At 39.7% G+C, this 21,155-nt stretch overlaps 1 protein-coding gene across 1 annotated transcript in view; it reads right to left on the reverse strand.

Annotated features, from left to right (window-relative positions):
• Positions 1–808: 808 nt before the first annotated feature.
• The window catches only part of LOC105921281 (protein mono-ADP-ribosyltransferase PARP14), a gene marked incomplete in the record, with an annotated part of 115,697 nt that continues 95,350 nt past the window's right edge, over positions 809–21,155 (reverse strand). Inside the window, 13 exon segments of the mRNA XM_036146025.1 lie at positions 809–2,130; positions 2,251–2,428; positions 2,521–2,669; positions 2,771–3,196; positions 3,566–3,621; positions 3,716–3,854; positions 4,072–4,248; positions 5,500–5,559; positions 5,651–5,797; positions 9,233–9,299; positions 9,400–9,624; positions 9,717–9,950; positions 10,121–10,173. Coding sequence (XP_036001918.1) covers positions 1,850–2,130; positions 2,251–2,428; positions 2,521–2,669; positions 2,771–3,196; positions 3,566–3,621; positions 3,716–3,854; positions 4,072–4,248; positions 5,500–5,559; positions 5,651–5,797; positions 9,233–9,299; positions 9,400–9,624; positions 9,717–9,950; positions 10,121–10,173 — 2,192 coding nt within the window.

Genomic DNA, 21,155 nt, shown 5'->3' on the forward strand with positions numbered 1-21,155 from the left:
TGAGTCTGTGCAAATTGTAGCCTAAGTTTCCTTTTCTTAGCTAACAGGAGTGACACCCGGTGTGGTCTTCTGCTGCTGTAGCCCATCGGCCTCAAGGTTTGACATGTTGTCCGTTCAGAGATGCTCTTCTGCATACCTTGGTTGTAACAAGTGGCCAGTCTGGCCATTCTCCTCTGACCTCTGGCATCAACAATGCATTTGTGCCCACAGAACTGCCTCTCACTGGATATTCTCTCTCTTTCTCTGTAAACCCTAGAGATGGTTGTGCGTGATAATCCCTGCAGTTTCTGAAATATTCAGACCAGTCCGTCTGGCACCAACAACCATGCCACGTTCAAATTTACTTGAATACCCTTTCTTCCCCATTCTGATACTTGGTTTGAACTGCAGCAGATCGTCTTGACCATAAACATGCCTTGAGTTACTGCCATGGGATTGGCTGATTAAAAAATTGCTTTAACGAGCAGTTGGACAGGTGTACCTAATAAAGTGGCCGGTGAGTTTATATTTATCATTGCTTACAGTTTGCATCCACCAAACCATGAGAAACATAGTAGGCTACATTACAAAATCCCAGTTAGATTTTTGAAATGGAGAATAATACATTACAAGCTTTTTACTAGTTGTTTAAACTCAACTACAGATTACTCTGGTAACAACATTTCAGAGTTCAAACATTCACTCTAAGTTTCTGTATGGGGTATATAAAAGGTCTGACATCAATTCATGACCCTTCAGGCTCCTGTTTAAAGAATATTCTAAAGGTGGCCTATCTTGAAAATCAGAAACCAAACACAAGACACATAAACAGGGTCTGAGGGCTTTATTACTGACACAGAACATAGATGCTGTCTGCAAATTATCAGGTAAATAAACTAACTCTAAAATATATATAACGGACGTAATGAATTTCAGTTGTTTTATACAAAATGGCATCATACCAACAGTGAGATTAGGAGGTGAGAAAAAAAGATGTGGGGCTTCTTTTCAACAGGAAACTCTTATGATAGATTCACACTGAATGCGATTCCTGCGAAATTTCCATGTAAACTGCATGGTTGGCCACTGTACATTTCGCATCTACAAATGGTGACAGTGGCTTTCCCATGTCATTAAATAGGAGGAGCTTCTATCTGCTTGTCTGTTCAACTTTAAAGGGCAGACCGGAATTTGACCAAGCGAGTCACGGTACTGTATTTAATGGAGAAACCTGAACAATGCTGCGGGTCCTCCAGTGATGCTCCCAGTTTGGGGAGTTACTTGACTTCTTTTTTCAAAGTCACCCACAAACCTGTAAAGAGCCTTCCTTACTTCATCCCATGTCAACATTAATTTTTCTATCTCCTACTTTGTTTGAAAAAAGCTTTGTCTCTGCTGTACTGCTGCACTCCTTCACCAATTATAACAACAACAACAACCAGTCCCTGATTGGTTACTGTGACACGATTTGACAGAAAAGTTTAGATTTTTGAACTCCTACAGTTTGACCTTGCCAAATGATTTTTGCAAGGTCGAACTGTAGGGTTTCCAGGTCGATCAGCAGCAGTAAAATCAGTAATGTTACTGTGAGTAAACAGTGAATCTATAGGTATAAAATTCCAAACTAGGAATTGGACATTGTTAAGGCTTCAAAATGGTGTTCAAAGCTTTATATACAGCAGTATTTTAGGCTTTTTAAATTACAATTGGCTTATACTGAGGACACAAAATTTCGGTATAACCAAGTTAAATGTAATGCATCTTCTTGTTCTATAAAGGTAGCATAAAGGCTTCAAAAAACAACAGCTCATCATCAATGACTCGACATTTTTGAGAAACTTTCTTGTGATCCAAGTTTCCTCATTCTTACTCAGCTGAAGGTAATGAGGTACTCTGGGTAGGCCTGGTCATCATGGAAGATAACAAAGATGGTGGGTTGATGCTGGTTGTTTACCACGCTGTCAAAGCAGTCAGTAGCATCTGCACCTCGAGGAGGGGGCGCTTTCATGGAGGAATTTCCAACTGTGTAGCGGCCAGTAAGCACTCGAGCAACATACAGTCTTCTTAGGCCGGATTCGTCTTCTGGGGAGTACTTGTCAGCTGAGTAACTTGCGTTGACGGCAAAGTACACCCCCTTTCCATAAATGGCAGCTTTAAGAATATAAAAAAAAAAATCCATTTAACACAATAAACATCTTGAGATAAATTCTGTTTCCCATTTTGCATAAATCCTTCTGATCAAAGAAAGCAATTCATTTTATAAAGGCATACCATGCTTTCCTGCATAACTCCTGTCAAATCGATCTCTTTCAATGGTGTTGCATGATGCTGCAGATGTGCCGTGGTAAAGTAACTTTTCACCCAGTTCTGCTTCACCATTCTTAGAAAGTATACGGTACCGGCAGACACTGAAGGCATGCCATAGGAAGACATTCTGTACTCGTTCAATCTGGGTCCAAACAAAAAGTCACATTTTTTTATTTTTGCTGTCATACTTGTGTGTGTGTGTGTGTGTGGGGGGGGAGGTGTAAGCAAACTTACTTTATGAATTTGGTAGTTAGAGTGGAAACCCTTGGCTACTTCCTGATACTCAGGTGAGTTAGGCTGTAACTCTACCTTTGTAAAGACCTCTCCATTCATAGGTTCCCAGTGTGGTGGTAACTTCAGTGCCAAAGCAGAAGCCACACAGCCTAATCGAAGAATTTTGAGATATTAAATGATAAAAAGGGGGAAAAAAAGTTATTTAGACTTTGAATAATATGACCATGGGTAACTCCAATAAGTAATCTACCAGTTTCAGTTGCCGTGTTTTTCAGTTTGTATGTTTTGCCTGTCAGACACTCGGTAGCTTCTCCAGCTTTTAGGTTTACTTTGAACATCCTGCTGTCTTGCGTCACCATATCCACTTCTTCTTTGTCCAGGATAGCTTCCTTCTTGAGCAGGCAGAGGTCCCGTAATTCTCCATTAGCATCTATAATCGCCCACTCAGTGCTAACCATCAACATCACCTTTTCTTTATCCTTTTCCTCTGAAAGCTCTTGCACAACGTTCCTATTCAAATCTTTTGTTGTCTTGGTTACATTTAGGCCACCGTGGGTTTCTTGTAATCCTGTTGGACCAGGCTTTGGCAAAAGGAATGTTTGGTCTTGTGGTGATGGAGGCATTGAGATTCCTAAAAACATTTCCAGTATTTTCTCCACTGGTCGTTTAGCCATACCTGGAAAGAGAAATATTAAACCTTAATGATCTGCTCTTTGCTTTAGGAGTTTTATTAATATTTTTGATTGATGGATTATAAAAAGAAAAAAATCCCCTTGACCTAGGTTAAGTTTATCGTGGGGGCAAAAGTATATTTGAGAATTTTGTGTCCAAATACAAGCTCTTTGCATTCATCATGTTGGTTTCTATTTTTTTTCTTAAACAAGCAACGAAATTACTATTATTTCATGTGTCTACAAGGATCATAATACTAGTGTTTAGCCTGTAATATGAACTACAAATGCCAACTGGATTAATTGTCGTCGTTTTAATGCAAGCCTCTTCAATCCAGGTTGTAATTGGTTCACTGAGAAAAACGTAATATAACCTTTTAGGGTGAAGCATCCTTGAACATCCTGTTCACAACGACTTTCCACCTCTGATCTGTCAGAACATTAAAACATTAAAAAAAATTTTAAATAATGCATAGTGACTCAAAAAACAATATAGCATGACTGCTGTAGAGCCGGCAGCTAACCTGAAAGCTTGAAAGACCGGTTTTAGTAAGATCACAATGCGGATCAGTGACAGAGAATTTGGATTTATTTCCCTGATGGCTGAGGCCATGCCATCCAGCATTGCTTTACAAGCTTCACCAGCGTCCATACCGGCCTGTCCTGAAAGGGTAAACAGACAGATGTAATTTCACATGCTACCATTAGCTATGTTTCTATTTGCATGGTTGAAATAGCTGTCTGGGTATTTCTTTGTAATGCCGGTAAACCAGGTTCTAAACATCTTAACTATAACCCTAACATCTTTACTTCGTACTTGTTCTCACCTTACAGATTCACTACTGTAAGAATTCAATAAAACATAACCAGATTTACAAACCTGTATTAACGGCTGGGAAAGCCACTGAGCCAAACCTTTTGCTCTCACAGAGCTGCAGGATCTTTTGGCAAGTGTTGCGGATCCTCTGAGTTTTGCCCTTGAAACTGGCATGGATGATTTCTTTGCACCCAAGCTGCCCAGCTGCAGTTGAGCAAATGCAATCTGCTGGAATTCCCACTAAAAACAAAAGGGGAAAAGTAAACATGATATAATATATACCGTCTGGTCCATCACTAATTGGCCACTGTATTTTTTGTTACCTGTTCACTGAAATATACTCTAATTATAGTAATATAGTGGACACATACTCTCATTCATTTCAGGTTATCCACCTTTAAAAGTAACCAAAATGTATTAGACGATTGACTCAAAGGCAATTCCATGTGCAGGTGTGAGGAATTATTTTATATAATTATCAATTAGGGCGATAAAAGGTCTGGAATTGATCTGAGTTGTGGTGCTAGCATTTGGAAGAGTTTGATGTGAATGGACTAAGATGTGGACAAAAGAGCTCTCCATGTAGGTGAAAAGGGCCATTCTTGTACTGCAAAAATGGAAAAAAAATCATCTGGGACATTGATACAATATCAGGTGGGACAAAGTCTAGAGTTTGGTATATGCTGAGAAAGAAAAAAGAACAGTGCCTTTGAACCCAGCAAGGCAAAAAGACTTGGACATCCACAGAAGACAACAGTAATGGATGATCGCAGGATTATTTCCATGACGACGAGAAACCCCTCCACAACAACTAACAAAGCGAACTTCAGGAGGAAGGCATATCAATGTCCAACGCTACCAAAAGGAGTGGAACAGCTCCTGATCCAAAGGATACCACATCATCTGTAAAACCCAGCTGAGGCAGTGTGATGGCTTGGGCATGCAGGGCTAATTGGACGGTGTTTCATAATACAGGTGGACAAGGACCTTAAACATAAAACCAAAACATCCCAGGAGTTTATTATAGCAAGGAAGTGAATAAATTATTGAATGCCCTGGTCAGTCATCTAATCTTACCCCATTGAGCATGCATTTCAATAGTTAAAGACTCATTGTTGGACAGAATGGCCCTAAAAAACAGAAACTAAAAGAATAATTTGCACAATTACGTACAAGCCCCTGAAATGTAAAATATGTTTAGGTTCCTCTAATTTTTATTCAAACGTTTTACTAAACCCATTGATTTGAAGCTGAAAGTCTGCACTTCAACTACATCAAAATTGTTTCATTTAAAATTCATTGTGGTTGTGTACAGAACCGAAATCAGAAAAACGTATCTGCCTAATTGTTATGGACCTTACAGTAAAACAGATTTCTGATGGTGACAATTATAATAGAATCCACAGCTTATGCTCTAAAATATTTTTTTAACAAAGATACAAAAGCTATGCACATCTAAAATGGATTATTTTTATATTTTAAGAGGTTTACCTTTTTTCAACTCTGCAAGGACAGCTGGGCCTGCAGCTTTCAGAATGGCTTTGGAGACCCCTTCGGAGTTTATAACATATGTATTACATTAGGTGAGAAACACCATTTGTCATTTTCTATATATTTTAACAAGTAAACATTAAAATATTACCCAAAGACAGGTCAGTAAAGTTGGTTGTGTTGACAATAGCGTCCGTTCCTGCATTGATGATGTTACCACAGAGGATCTGAAGTTTGACTTTACCCATCATGGCTGTGATCTCATCATTAGTCAGAGAAACACATTGGTAAAAGGAACCTGTAGAGAAGGTAGCAAAGAGTGAAAAAAATTAATAAATAAAAAAGCCTTTTCTCTTTATATTACATACTCTACATTATACATTAAAGTCGTTCAGTGTGTTTTCCCCTCCACTTTGTTCCTTGACCTGAACATCCAAAAGCATCTAAACAAAATTACAAAGTTGGCTTCCTATCACCTGAAGAACATTTCCAAGATTAAAGGGCCTGTCTCAGCAGGATCTCCAAAAAAATATCCATGTGTCTATTTTGGTCAAATAAATCAATTACTGCAACGGTGTCTTCACAGGTGTAATAAAAAAGCCAGTCAGACAACTGCAGCTGATCCAGAACGCTGCTGCCCGTATCCTCACTAAGGCTAAGAAAGTAGAGCACATCACCCCAGTTCTAAAGTCTTTACACTGGCTCCCTGTTTCTCAGAGAACAGACTATAAAATACTTCTGTTAGTCTATAAACCCCTAAATGGCTTAGCACCTAAATATATCACAGACTTGTTGTCAGTGTATCAACCCTCTAGACCACTAAGGTCTCCAGCCTACTCTGCATACAACATGATGGTAAGATACGCAGTCATAGTTAATAAATTAAAGTATGCATTCCGATAAGTAAGATTTAAAGTAACTTTTAGGAAAACCAACATTGAAGCATAAATTATACTTTCAAACACATTGATGCATGAAAATGTTTTTTATTGCCCTGATGTAAAATTCTAATCTTAAATATTATGTTTTTTTATCAGCCGTAAATAGAAGATATATTTAAAATATATTAATAGATAAACCTTTAAATGATATCCAAATTTTTTAAATGGGTCTATATATACACAGTGCCTTGCAATAGTATCCACCCCCTCACGTTTTTACCTTTTTGTTACATTCCAACCTATAATCTAAGTGTTTTTTTAAGTCTTATTTTATATGATGGATCTGCAAAAAAATAGTCTAAATTGGTGAAGTGAAAATAAACCACTCTCCTGATGGCAGGTCTACAGTGGTAGCCAGCCTTAACATGAGGCTCTCTCTTCTGCCTTCACAATGTTTGTTTCCTCTCACTTCCTATCAACCCCACTGCAGACAATACCTTCCAAGCTGACTGAGCTGGGAAACCTCGACATTTGATCTCCACTGGTTACAATCCTGTCTGCCAACCCTTATCCCTACAGTCCTGTTTTTTTTTTTTTTTCACCTCAGGAACTTTGCTAAGATTAGATCTATTGTTTCTAAAGAAGAGATTGAAATGCTTGTCTGAGCTTTTATCTGTTCTCGTCTGAATTACTGTACAGTACACACGTTTTAACAAACCCTCCACGGACGGACTGCAAGTTGTACAGAATGTAGCGGTCAGGCTTTTGACTAAAGATGACAGGAGAATCACGCATTACTCCAGTACCTAAGGCTCTTCATTGGCTTGTGATTGGTTTTAGAGTACATTTTAAGATTTTAACCATTACTGAGAGCCTTGCATGGCAAAGCTCCATCTTATGCATTTCTGGATGCATTTCTGTTCACTCTCAGAAATCTTCAGGTCATAACATTTTAACTGTTTCCAGAACAAATTTTAAAACAAGAGGTGATTGTGGTGGCTCCAAGGCTCTGGAACGTTCTCTCTCTTTCTCTCTCTCTCTAGCCTTGAGAGCCTTGGATTCTGTGAAATCTTTTAGAAAACGCCTTAAGACACCTCTCTTTAGATGTTGCTTTTATCCAGCCAATATAGTTTTATATTTTAAATGTTATTTGTTTTATTTTATCCTCTGTTTTTGTTTCTTCTGTGAAGCACTTTGTTACCCCTCCTCTGATCTGACTTCCTCATAAATGCCTTCTCACATTTTTCTTTCCTGGACCGTTAACTTTATCAGAATGGTCTTCCTTCCTCAGTAGAGAACAATACTGCATCAGGTCTAAAGGTGGTCTGAATGATATCTGGGAATTGAAGCCTTCTCTGTAAACCAACCCTGAGCTTCCATTAGGTCTGCTGGAGGCTTATTGTGTCTTTGGGGGGTGCTGGTAGCTTTGCTCCCTCCTTTGATACATGTTATTTGTTGGGGCTTGATGTTGCAAGGGTGTTTCTTTATTATCTCCTGTTCCAAGATCTCAGCGAGCACTACCAGTTATTTGTCATGGTGCCACCTACACCAACCCTGAGACAGGGCGGTCTTACATTCTGTCAAGATGTGTGCCATGGATCCATTGTGCCCACAGAGCTTACATATTGGATCATCTCTCATGCTGATGAACAGTGGGTGTTGAACAGTTAGGCATACTAAAGTGTTCTGTGGTTTTATCCCATTTGTTGTTTACATTAAAAATAGCATACACCTTCAAAGTTGTATGTTCTTTAAATACATTGGCAGGTGGCCATGGTATAACAGTATATGAAAGCTATTAGTGCTGACTTGCTTTTCTCGATGTTTTGAACGTGTAAAACATCCTTGTAGTTTCTTTGTACTTTATACTGCCTTTGCAGATTCTGATCATCTGTGAAATTAAACCAATATCAGTACATTAACTAGCAACTAGAAGCTGTAGGTAAGACCAAAGTGCCCAATTTTTTGTGATTGTTGAGTTTGGTTGAGAACTTGTGATTCCACACTTGCGAACCACTGTGAACGTCAGAAGTTACTAACCTACTCAGCTGAGAGCCAATATGCGATAAAGAAACTAAGAAGGATTGTAACTTCTTAAAGGTTGCCACTTTAGTATGCATTACATGAGGTTAATTTTTGTTGAAAGTATCGACAAAACCTTGACCAAGACAGGTTTACATGTAGCTAGCTTAACTTTCTCTAAGAGTACATCTTAAAGCATTTGAGAATTTCCTATGGTAAACATGTAGTTTAAACAGAAAACAACTGAAGCTCACTGGCAACAGACTAGCCAATGGATAATAAAGTCTGAAAGAAACTTATGAATTACATCCTAGCACTGCCAGGGAGCCAGAACACTGATGCAAGATAGATAATAGATAGTTAACATGGAAAAAAAACCCACTATTTTTAATATCCTCATCAGAATCTTTACATGTAATCACATATCCACAATATGCACATAGAATGAAAAACTACACTTATGGTCATCACTACAGCATTTGTTGAACCTATGGTGGTGACTTTCCCATAGGTCACTTAGTGAGTGAGTGTGACTACTCTGCTAGGGGAGTGAGGGGTGTAACAGAGGCAGGCTGACTTCAACCCCCTTAGCGCACCGGTCCTTTTTTTTTTAAACACATAGAGATGGAGAGGAGGCACCTTCAGGCTGCTTTGGACTGGTTTATGAAAGGAGTGCATGCGTTGTCATGAAATTACCATTATCCAATATGCCTTCTCTTTGGAAATGATCATAATTAAAACCAGATATTTAGCCAAAATCAAATTATACATAATATTAGCTGCTAAATTGGTTATTATCTTGAAAAAAGCAATTAAACAAATGAAACAACCTTGATCTGGATCAACATTGCTTATGAATCCTCTTTGATGCAATACACTCTGGGAAGACTTAAAGGCCTGCAAATGAAAAGGGAAAAATATTATTACACCTATGACAACTCAAATGTGGTAAAATAAAACCATCATTCTAAATCAAAAGTAAGAATATTTCTCTAACCTGGCTGGATTGTTTGTCCTTTGGATGAACAATGAATCGAACTAGGAAGGGTGATCCACTGGTGCGGTTTTGTCCATATATACCAACCTCCTCCAGGAGAATCGTGGAAGTAATGTTGTGTGGAAAACGCAGGAGAGCGCCAGTTCCAAGAACTGGAAGAGCAACTGAACTGTAGGCTCTGATGTTACAAGTAGCTAGAATCTTTTTGATTCCCCGTCTCAATGCCTGGAATATGCAAGCAGCGCTTATTGTAGTTTCGAAGAAGACATAGTGAAGTCTAACTTAGGTGCAGTACAACATCTAAATATATATTTCACCTGGACTGCGGTTCCGTGTTGGTTATTATCCCAGCAGAGTAGGTTGAGGAAGATGACTGCTTTACATTTAAGACCAGGTAGCCCTTCAACCAAAACTGCTTCACTTGGCAGAGTTGCCTCTCCTGCTTCTTTGTTAAACTTTGCTTTCAAGTCGGCAGTCATATTGCTCAAAATCTTTCCTATGTGGGTAGAGACAGGGTCGTGGCCAACCATAGGCGACACGATAACATCCACCTACAGGAGAGAAAATGTAGTTTTGAATTAATCAGCTTGGCACCACAATGAATGTTATCAACATGTTTGAACTACAGCTTAACACAACGCACTTTAGCATCTGAAACATCCTGAATGTATTATCCAGATGTTTAATAACTCTGCTTTGACATGAATGCACAAGTTCTCACCAGCTGGTTCTCAATGACTCCTTGAACAATCTCCACTTGGACACCAGCTCCAGCACTGGCTCCGCTTGCTGCTTCTTGGCCAGGAGCATCCATCTGAAATGCCAAATACATGGTACTTATTGCCTGGGGAAGCTGGTCACATGCTTACTGTATGGCCCTCAGTATCATTTAGCTCAGACTTCATCCACCATGACTAAAAAAAACTCCCTAATAGAAGTTACAACAGTCTCAGGAATAACTGTAAATTAGGGGAAAGAGTAATCTGCAATCTGAAAGGCATGACTTTGACTCCAGCTTCCTCAAGCACTATGCGCAAACGAATACATTGAACCAAATATTGATATTATTTTAAAAAGAGATGGGTGAATCTGAAGTTTAATTCACGCAGCCAAAATAACAACGAACACAATGACTTTCTTTTTATCCACTGTCCACCTTAATGTTTATACAAATTCTTAATCTTTATCTATCAAAAAAGCAGTTGCTGAATGTGTTTTATTACATTATACAATGTTCAGTGCTGGGGTGTATAATTTATTATCATTTTCATGTTTTAGTAGCATTGGTAAGATTTAGAGCCAAGGAGCTATCTAAGAGAATCGCTCACAATGTGTTGGTAGGAGGATTTTTTAATGTGTTCTTTAGTTGTTTTTTATGAAAGTGGGTATGTGTTCCTGACTTATTCGGCTATGGAACATGAAAAAATAAACTGCACCTAAAGTTGTTTGCGAAAAAAGAGAAAGCTGCCGTTCTTCCTTCTTCCACCATATGGTATATTTGTAAAATATAGAAAACTTGTAAATTTTCTGCTGTCACCAGCAATACAAAAAAAAACATCTTGTTACACCATGGTTAACTCTACGTTAGTCTTAGAATTCATGATTTTAACTCCTTAAGGGTTTTTACCTGCTTCAGGTTTCATGATGCTTTGAGTCTTTGTTAGACCTTTTAGTAGAGCGGACATCATTCTGATAAAATAACTATGACATTTCTTGGAACAGACCATACACTAGTAGTCCCCCTGCAAGTATTTTTAGTTTTCCATGGAGATAGTTTCTTTCACTGCTAATAATGCTTAATCCAGTTTCCCACAGCTATAATCCTTGGGGTACCCAATTATATATATCTGTAAGATATTACCCTGCTTCACAACACTGGCATCAAATTTGATGCTCAATAAGAAGGCTTTTTAATGTAATTACTTTGTGTGTGTTAGGTCAGGAAAACGCCACGGACTAAAAGGTTCTAGTTCCCATAAATAAGGGCCAGCTTGATGTTGGAATTCATTCAAATGTATGTGGATCCCTGCTGATTGGGAAGGCCCCAAGAAAGAGAGAGGACATTCCCATGGGACAAGTGGGCAAATATGTTAGATTCAAATCTGTGTGGTTTAAAAGCTATTTTAACTATTAATTTGAAGCCAAAACAGTCATTTCAGCTGCTGCATATGAGCTTTGAAAACAAATAACATGAATCTCATCTGGTTTCAAACAGTTCCCAGAGTTGTTGTTATTTTTCTCATTGAATCATAGATATCATATAACCGCCTAAGTATCGTCCTAAACTTTGCAGGTCTTTATTCCTAGCCTTGAGGAATGCCACCTCATTCACATTCACTCTTAGCCACTAGAGGACACAGTAGGAAGTGCCTTTTGCAGTCATAAAAATTATATCCAATAACAGTTTGGATTCTATGGCTTTGAATTGTCGTATGCTATCTGACCAAGTTATTGTAATTAAGAAGCACAAATTTATAACAGACTTAAGTTATGTCAGCACTTCTCCATGCATATACAATAGATACACTAAAGATGTAGAGAGGATTACCAGTCGGCACTTTGGTATAGCTAGCATATTTGATGTGGGAATTATACAAATAGGATGCTTTGGCAAAAATTGCAAATCTAAGATCTGGACACATCCTCTTGATCACCTTACATCTTCAAAGCCTTATTAATGGTGGATTGACTGACTTTCAAGTGGATAAATCGAAATCTGTTGTATGAACTTTGGTGGCACCTGACATTCTGCCAGGTCCAACATGTGTAGCAGTTGTCACGCAATATGTGAAGCTTGCGAAACCCATTTTTTTATTCACCCGAAATCCCCCCAACAAAAAAAACTTATCTAGGACTTAACCAACAAACTAGCGTATTTGTCATCAAGGTTTCAGTGCCTCAAAATTGCTTTTTTTTTTTCAGACCCAAAAATAAATAAATCATTGCATCTGAGTAGGCTTTTGCACTGCCTTGTTTGATTGGGCTTGACTGGCCAGAAAGTTGTCGCTGTTTATCTTTTAACTATAAAGCTAACTGTATCACTGTTTATCTCCTTTACACAAATCATATATATGAAAGGTTTTATATTATGTATATTTGCTCCATTTTATTGCTGTTTAAAGTTTGTGTCTAAGGACTTGATCTAATGAAACGTACCACATATTTTTACACTAACTTGCTTGAGTTCTTTCAGACTTTTCCCAGTTTCTGTAAGATAATATATTGTTGAAGTACCACTGCAACATTCATCACATGCTCAGATCTCTGACGAGAACACTGCTGAGCTAAGGCTGAAACGAAAGCAAGAATTATTTCTTTATTGCATGTATGATAAATGTGTCTAACTGGTCTGCACACTATCAGCCCTAAGAGTTGCCAGTGCAAAAACGGGAAGAGGTTGAATGACAGGCAAGCCGTGGGATGTTGTTTACATAGTTGTTCTCTGGAAAGATTCCAGACAGAACAGTCTCAGTTTCATGTTTTTGTTTTTTTTTCACAATTTCTTGCTGGCACGCCACAAAGGCTGTCAGCAGTAAAATACTTCACTTAGCCGCTGATATCTTTGAAGAAAACTAAAAATATGAATGGTTTATACGCAAGCCAATGTTTTGTGAAATGCTATTTTAGTAAGCAAAGATTTTGTTTTTATTTTGTAATCCATTCTAATAAGTGAAGTAGTTGTTTTTGCTGAAGGAAATATAACCCCTTTTTTAATTTAAGGTTTTTTTTAACTTATGTTGTTGTTTATTGTAGTTTTGGGTTCTATTTCACATAGTGCACTATAGGAGACATCTTATATCAATAGATGGCTTTTCTTTGTGGTTGGGTACCGATGGGTTTGGGCATCTCTGTAGGACACCAGATATTTAACGCCTGCGCAGAGCTTCAGGCTGCGAGTTTAGTCAGAAGCGAAAGTGAAACTATAAGGACGGGGTTTGTGTTTCTATTTCACAGGAACTATTATGATAATAACCAGATAACAAAACAGGCAAATCAAGTAAGAAACAATGAAAGCCAGGTTTTATGTAAACTTCCCGACAAGAACACCGAGTACAACTTTAGAGAATGGATTTGGTGTCTTACCTTCAAATGCAATGCTATGAAGTTTTCTCCCAACTCTGTGTCCTGGTCCTACTCTCCTCCCGTTCACCTTAACCCAATGAAGGAATAAGCTATGATCCGTTTTCTCTGACTTTGGTTTAAACGGGAGAAAGCTTGTCTTTGCATAAATTAAGAAATCAAGTGTCTTATGACAGCGCAGAGCCCAGCTGGCAACACTGGGGCGAGTTTGCTTACTTGCGCCGCCTGTAGGTCAGGTCTGGGCAGATACCAGGGAACAGTCGTTGACAGGCCCGGTTACGCCTTACAAAGCTAATTCTATATTTAGCAATGAAACACGTGTCATCTTTGAAGGTGGATGTTGGTGTGTTTTTAGTTAAATTGCTTATGCTTAACGTGCATTTGATGAAATCATTCTAAATATTTTTGTTTTGCAAAAAAATTTAAATAAAAGTAGACCTAGGCAAACATACAGTCATTTCTCGATTAACATCTCCAAAATATAATAATTATGAGAAACGTATATTTATATTTCTAGATTTTAAAATTACTATACACTGTTTTAAATGCAGATATCAAGAGGATTACCTTGTCCTTAGATCTTAATTTAGGACACAGCAAATACAAATAATGATGGATCACATTTACTGTTATTGCTAATTATTTTTAAAAATGCTAATAAATTTAGGGACATTTGAACCGAACACACGCCACACACACACTGAGCTTAGTTCTGAGAGAGTTTATTGTAGAGCAGTGAGTTGTGGAAGAAGAGAACCATAGTCAATGCCGGGGTGGAGCTGGTGAGTGGAGAGTGCAGGAGCTGGAGGACTGGAGAGAGCTGGAGAGCAGCGGGTGCAGCACCCAGAATCAGAAAGTTCTTGGACGCAGGTGGCTGCAGTAGGACCAGGAGCGCAGCAGGGAGATAGTCCATAGAACGCTGGGGCTGCAGTGGATCCAGCAGTGCGGCAGAGAGGATTCTTGAGAAATGGGGGCTGCAGCAGGTTCAGCAGGGCAGCAGAGAGCTTACTCGGAGTACTGGAACGCTGGAGTAACAGGGGAAACCGACAGCACTGTTGAGAGATCACTTGGAGGTGCAGACAGGTGCGGGAAGCTCTGGTAACCAGACGTGGGGGAAGCTCTGGTTGCCAGACTAAGGAGAGTTGATGCTCAGCCAGACATGGAAGAATCTCTGGCTGCGGTGCAGCGGAAGACGGAAAACGGACCGGCGGTGAGGACCTGACTGAGGAGAACTTTTATAGTAGAGCTTGCAGGTGGAGATAGTCCAGGATGATTGGAGAGTGAACAGGTGTAAATGATTAAGGTGAGTGGAAACAGAGCTGGGCAGGAGGAGGAAGGTGCTGGAAACTGCTCAGGGTGCAGCAGGCAAAAGCTGCACCCTGACAGAAAAAACTTTAAGCACAATCCATTTTACTATTATGGAAATTGACCACTGCTGTGTTTCTGGATTAAACTATAGATTTTAACAATTGATAGAGAAACAGTTATAGATTGTACAATGATCACACAGACAAGCCCAAGCCTCAGTTGGTGGTAAGTTTTAGTGGTAAGTTATTGAGTAATTTGTTGATGCCTATCATGTTGGACACTGTGGCCAAGTCAGTGTGTTTCTCCCTGCAGTACTGTTGAGCTTCACTTCACTTCATTGCTTTTTGATAGATACTCTTAGAGCTGAGAAACTATCAAACAACAATATTGCAGCATTAGCTTCAGGTTGGCTGGTTCTAAAGTGGTCTCACAATCCAGTGTCTGGAAATAGTTGGTACTCTTTAAGCTTTTGAACATTTTGTCTCACTAAACCACAAGAGTGCATGTTTTTACAATATTTTACAAATAATTACAAGTGGGTCATAACAAGGTTTCATTTAGTAGTAACATTTACTTAAGTAAGTTGTTGAACAAAATATACTTTTTGCAGTAGATTTACTGCAATGTACTTTTACTGCTCTTACTTGAATGGACTGTCTGGCTACTCAACCCACCTAACTTCATTAGATAAAGAACTTAGACTTAGAGACTTAGACTTAGACAAAAGAAAAGACTTGTTTTAATCAAAAAGGCTCCAAAGAGACACACACCTGCGATCTATGTTAAAGCAAGATTTCCTTTGTGTACACGAGCTTGGCGGTTTAAATCTTATTTCCTATCAGCTGATCTTGGAGCTCAAATGAACATACAATGAACAATAGCTATTGTTATTGGAAAGTGCTTTCATCCTTCTAACACGCTGTATATCCATTAACTGCTGTACGTGTTGGTTTTATAAGTTTTATGTTGAAATTTCCTTCAAGAAACGTGTTTGTTCTGGCTGGATTTGTTACTTTGTAAATATTGTATTTTATATTTTTACCAAAAAGCAGTCTTTAAAATACCATGATTTGCAGATAACTTTATATTTATGTTTGTCCAACATTTTTAAATATTAAAACTGGTTGTCATGATTAATTATTCAGGACTCAAGTAGCCTTCTTACCAAATACATTTTTACTCTTATTTGAGTATTTCTTGTTTGGCTACTCTTTACTTTTAATTGAGTAGAAATATGTTAAAGTAGTGCTGCCCCTACTTTAGTAAGAGTTTTGGATGCTCTGCTCACTTCTACAAATAATACTAAAATAATAAAACTTAATGCTGCTAGTTAACAAACATGAAAAACAAAGAACAGAGCAGATAAGTCAGGGATAAAAATAGTTTTTAAAACAATTTATCAAGACGGGGGCCCTAGCAAGGGACTAAGAAGAAAGGGTAATGCTGACACCATGAGTGACTCCGATGATGTGGACGAGGGTGCTATGCTAACAGAGCAACCTCCTTCGCTAGCCTCTATTCGTGAGGCTATTAACGACACTATGGCCAAGTCCATGTCCGAATGCGATGTTAAGTTGTCTCAACAGCTGCAGCAGCTACAGTACAACTTTTCAGAAGAGGAGCAGATGATGGAAGATAACGAAAATTGAGGCTACAGCGCTAAGACTTGATGCAGTAGAGCATCGTATTGTCGTGGAAATGAAAGAGTGTTCCACATACATGAACAAAACTCAGCAACAACTGAAGGCAACTATCACTCAGCTTGAGGGCTACTCATGTTGAAATAATCTTTGTATTTATTTTCTTAAAGAGAGCGTTGAGGGGACCTCCATGATAAATTTTGTGGAGACCTTGTTAAAATAATTCTTACCTGTGGAATAGTTGTCAGGGAGGATAGTGGGGTTGATATTATCCAAACTTGTTGTGAGGCGCCATTACCAGAAAAGGCATTGAAAAGGGTTCTGTCTGTAAAAAAGCTAAGCCCAAAAAGCAACTTCATGTTCAAAAACAACCCCCCACCCCACCAAAAAAGGCAACCACCAACTCACAAAAGTTACAAGTAACTTTAGAGAGAAACAAGTCCAGAGTTGCCTATAATAAGTGGACTGTGGAACACTGAAGCTCACATAAACACCCCCACAGATTGAATGTATGATATTTTGACTGTTTTTTTTTTCGCTGAGAAAAAGGCAAAATAAAAGGTAGCTTACCTGCGCAGATGCTCTGGTTACTGTTATTAGGTCTGGACATTCAGTTGTTAGCTCCTTATCACAGAGGGAATGTAGACAGCATATACGTAGGTGTCTTTGGTCAGGTTCCACAGTAAAGTCCAGATGGTTACAAGCTCGTTTCCAACACTAACATTTCTCAGCGATCCTACAGGATTTTGGAAAATCAGTGAAAAAAAAATCTCCCTCAACATGGTTACAATCACCATATTGCGAGGAACTCTGGTAGATACAAATAAGCTGTTGTCAGTCCAGGGGAATCTCATGGCGACCTAAATGAGAAGCCGGCTGCCCGGGTCACCCATTTCAGAAATCGCCACTGATTGTAGCATCAGTGATCTATAATCAGCATATGATGTAGCGCTTGTAATCTTCCTCGTGGTCTTTTGTAGACAGCCGGGGATGTGCATTTAGCTGGATTACTAACATCTTGCTTGATTTAGTCGCCTTTCCCGAGCCTGGATTGGGCTTCATGAAACGGATAAAGCCAAGACGCATTGATCACTCTAGTTCAAGCCTGGCTTTAGCGCTTATCCTGGATTTCCAAATTCGTGAAATAGGCCTCTGGGATGTGATGTGTTTATGTTGAGTTTCTCTTCCACTGAGCTGCAGGTCGGTGCTGACTGCACACCTGCAGTTCACCAGCCGGAGCTGATAGAAGCTGGCTGCTGGTCATTTCACAGCTTGTTGTCAACCTGCATGGTACCTTAAGCTCTCTGTGAAGATTCCTAGTGTTTGATCTTGTTATTTCCTGGCTTAATGCCTAACCCCGATCTCTCTGTGTTTCCTGGGGTTACTTCCTACATTCTCTCCAGGATCTGCTCCTAAGTGAAGCTTCCTGGATTTTCCTCTCAAACCTCTTCCAGCCATAACCTCCTGGACTACTGCCTTCTACAGCCAGCAACCTCAACCCCTCTGGAACATCTAATCCTCAACCTGTCCGCCCTCTAACACTCAACCATTAACTCCATTCTAACACCAAACTCACCACATGGACCAAAACTAGGGTGACCAAACTTCCTCTTTTGCCCAGACATGTCCACTTCTGACATTCTGTCTAGGCTTTTGGGGGAGGCTTCATAATGAAAATATTCATTTATCGGTACACCCTGGACAGGTCACCAGTCTGTCACAGGGCAACATAGAGACAACAGGACAAACAACCATTCACGCACACACTCACACCTAAGGAGAATTTAGAGAGACCAATTAACCTAGCAGTCATGCTTTTAGACTGTGGGAGGAAGCCATAGTACCCAGAGAGAACCCACACATGCACAGGGAGAACATGCAAACTCCATGCAGAAAGACCCAGGGCTGACTTGAACCCAGAACCTTCTTGCTGTAAGGCAACAGCACTACCCACTGCACCACTGTGCAGCGCTGTTTTTTAGAAATTATATATATATATATATATATATATATATATATATATATATATATATATATATATATATATATATATATATATATATATATATATATATATATATATATAGTGATGGGTCGATGAGGCGTCATGAAACGTTTCGACACATTGCAACTCTGTGCCGATACTGTGCCGATACTGTGTCACTGAATACTGACACCTGCTGGACCTTAAAAATCACTACAGGCAACCTGGTTGACAGAGTTAACTGACACTGATTTGATGACCAAGTATACACAATACAATTTAAATCATTGTATGTTGCATTGTATTATTTTATATTTTCATTTGAATTAAACATATATTTGATTTTTTTTAGATACAGTCAATAAATAATGTGAAGGAGGATGCTTGTGGACTGGCTTTTTTATTTTTTTTTACAAATGGTTGATCGGGCGCTGTGTTTAGTTACCTGACTGATATCATCTGTTCTGAAATCGGACATGCTGAGTATGACAAAGGGAGGAAAAACTACTCAGAGTAGCAACTTTCTACTCAGTGTAGATCAGCCGTTTTTTCTGAAACGACGCTCAGAACAAAGACGCGCAGCGCAACCCGCCCAACCAAAAAGGCGTTGCAGAACCCATCCATCAGTGGTGCGCTCCGATCAGCACCTGGCGCTCACAGAGCGAGACTGTGGTACAACACCATCACACCAGAGTTGCAAAATGGTTAAAAATTAACCATTATTAACCGTTATTTTGTTTACAGTTCAGCTTGGATTTTCTTTACTGCGCAGCATAAGCTTTGCTGTGCGCGCTGCTGTGCGCGAATGCACACGCGTGCAGCTTAGAGGGAACAGAAACGGTTTGGCGCGTCAGTCAGTTCGAAACAGGTGCTGTATTGGTCACGTGACTTTTCCGTAGCAATACACACATCGACACGGGTTTCGCTCTATGAGACCGACACATGCGCCGACGCATCGGTGTTGCCGGACCCATCACTATATATATATATATATATATATATATATATATTTAGCAGTATTCCACCCATTCAAAAGTAAAATTTTTACCTTAACAATATACAACGAGCAACTTCCTGTAATAATTATATACAAATGTCTGCAGGCCGCCTCGCCAAGACAGTGCTGCGGGAAACCCTGCATTTGGCTTATTAGTGGGCCGAGAGATAATGTAGGCCTACAATGAACAGGGTGAAAGGGGCCGCGCACACCCGACGATCATGCCGCCTCGTGATTGGCCGGCCCAAACGGCCCACGAGGGCCTGTGGCCCTTCTGGCATCTGCCCAAATGCCAGACCGTCCAGTCCGTCACTGGATGAGAGGCAGGTATATGTAGGCATGCGAACAACGTGAGTAGAGGTGATTACCGTATTTTCCTGACTATAAGCCGCTACTTTTTCCCCATGCTTCAAACCATGCGGTTTATAATGTGGTGCGGCTTTTCTGTGGATTTTTAGTATCCCGCCAGGGGGCGCTTTAGCAGAAAGTTAAAAAAAACGAGACGGTAGGGAAGTCAAAGTTGAAATCAAAGAAGATAGCGCTAATTTTTATTTAGCACTTGTAAGCGGCAGGCACGACGGAGAATTTTGTTCAAAACCATACCCACTCATCATGGAAACCACACGAAGAAGTTCGTATGATGCCGCTTTTAAGTTGAAGGCCATCGATCTGGCAGTACAGGAAGGAAATAGAGCTGCCGCACGTAAACTTGACGTGAACAAATCCATGGTTCGGCGCTGGAGACGGCAGCGGGAAGAACTCATCCAATGTAAAAAAAACTAGAAAGGCTTTCAGAGGACATAAAAGCAGGTGGCCTGAACTTGAAAATGTTCTTGAGGACTGGGTTAACACTCAGAGAGCAGGTGGCCGAGGTGTATCCACCGTACAAATCCGGCTGAAATGAATATTGAGGATTTCAACGGAGGACCGTCTTGGTGTTTCAGATTCATGAGGAGAAAGAACCTGTCCATTAGGGCGCGGACAACTCTCTGTCAGCAACTCCCCCCAGACTACCAGGAAAAAGTTGCAAATTTCAGACAATTTGTTGAAACAAAAATTGCGGAGAACGCCATAGGACCAGACAACATTATAAATATGGATGAAGTGCCACTGACATTTGATCTGCCTCTGACCAGGACCGTGAACAAGACAGGTGCATCATCCATTATGGTGAAAACCACCGGACATGAGAGAACTCATTTCACCTGCGTCCTGGGCTGCACCGGCTCTGGAAAGAAGCTTCCCCCGATGGTGATTTTTAAGCACAAAACTATGCCGAAAGACCAACTCCCAAAGGACATAGTGGTTAAAGTCAACCAGAAAGGATGGATGGTTGAAATTCTAATGACTGGTTAACGGAGTGCTACGGAAAGCGCCCAGGAGGATTTTTTCACCGGAAAAAATCACTGTGCACATACATACATACATTTAATATCAAGCAATTTTATCATCCAGTCATCCCATGTTTAACATTTAAATGATTTTAACCTTTTTGTTGCCATTTTAAGGTGGTAGGAAAAACTAAAACGTAGATAATTATTCATAGAAAGCAGACAGTCTTGTGGCTCCTGTAGTCTGAATCTATGGCCATCTTGGCAGCAACTTTACATCAGGAAATGAATCACAATTGGTGACATTATTTTTACAGTTTCATCGGAAAGGCTGTAATCTGAGTTTTCCTCCAAACCTTACGACACATCCTCTTCCAAACTGGTTTCTGCTTCATCACCATGGAAGTTCAGACCCA

Source organism: Fundulus heteroclitus, chromosome 14 (assembly GCF_011125445.2).
Source record: "Fundulus heteroclitus isolate FHET01 chromosome 14, MU-UCD_Fhet_4.1, whole genome shotgun sequence".
NCBI lineage: Eukaryota > Metazoa > Chordata > Actinopteri > Cyprinodontiformes > Fundulidae > Fundulus > Fundulus heteroclitus.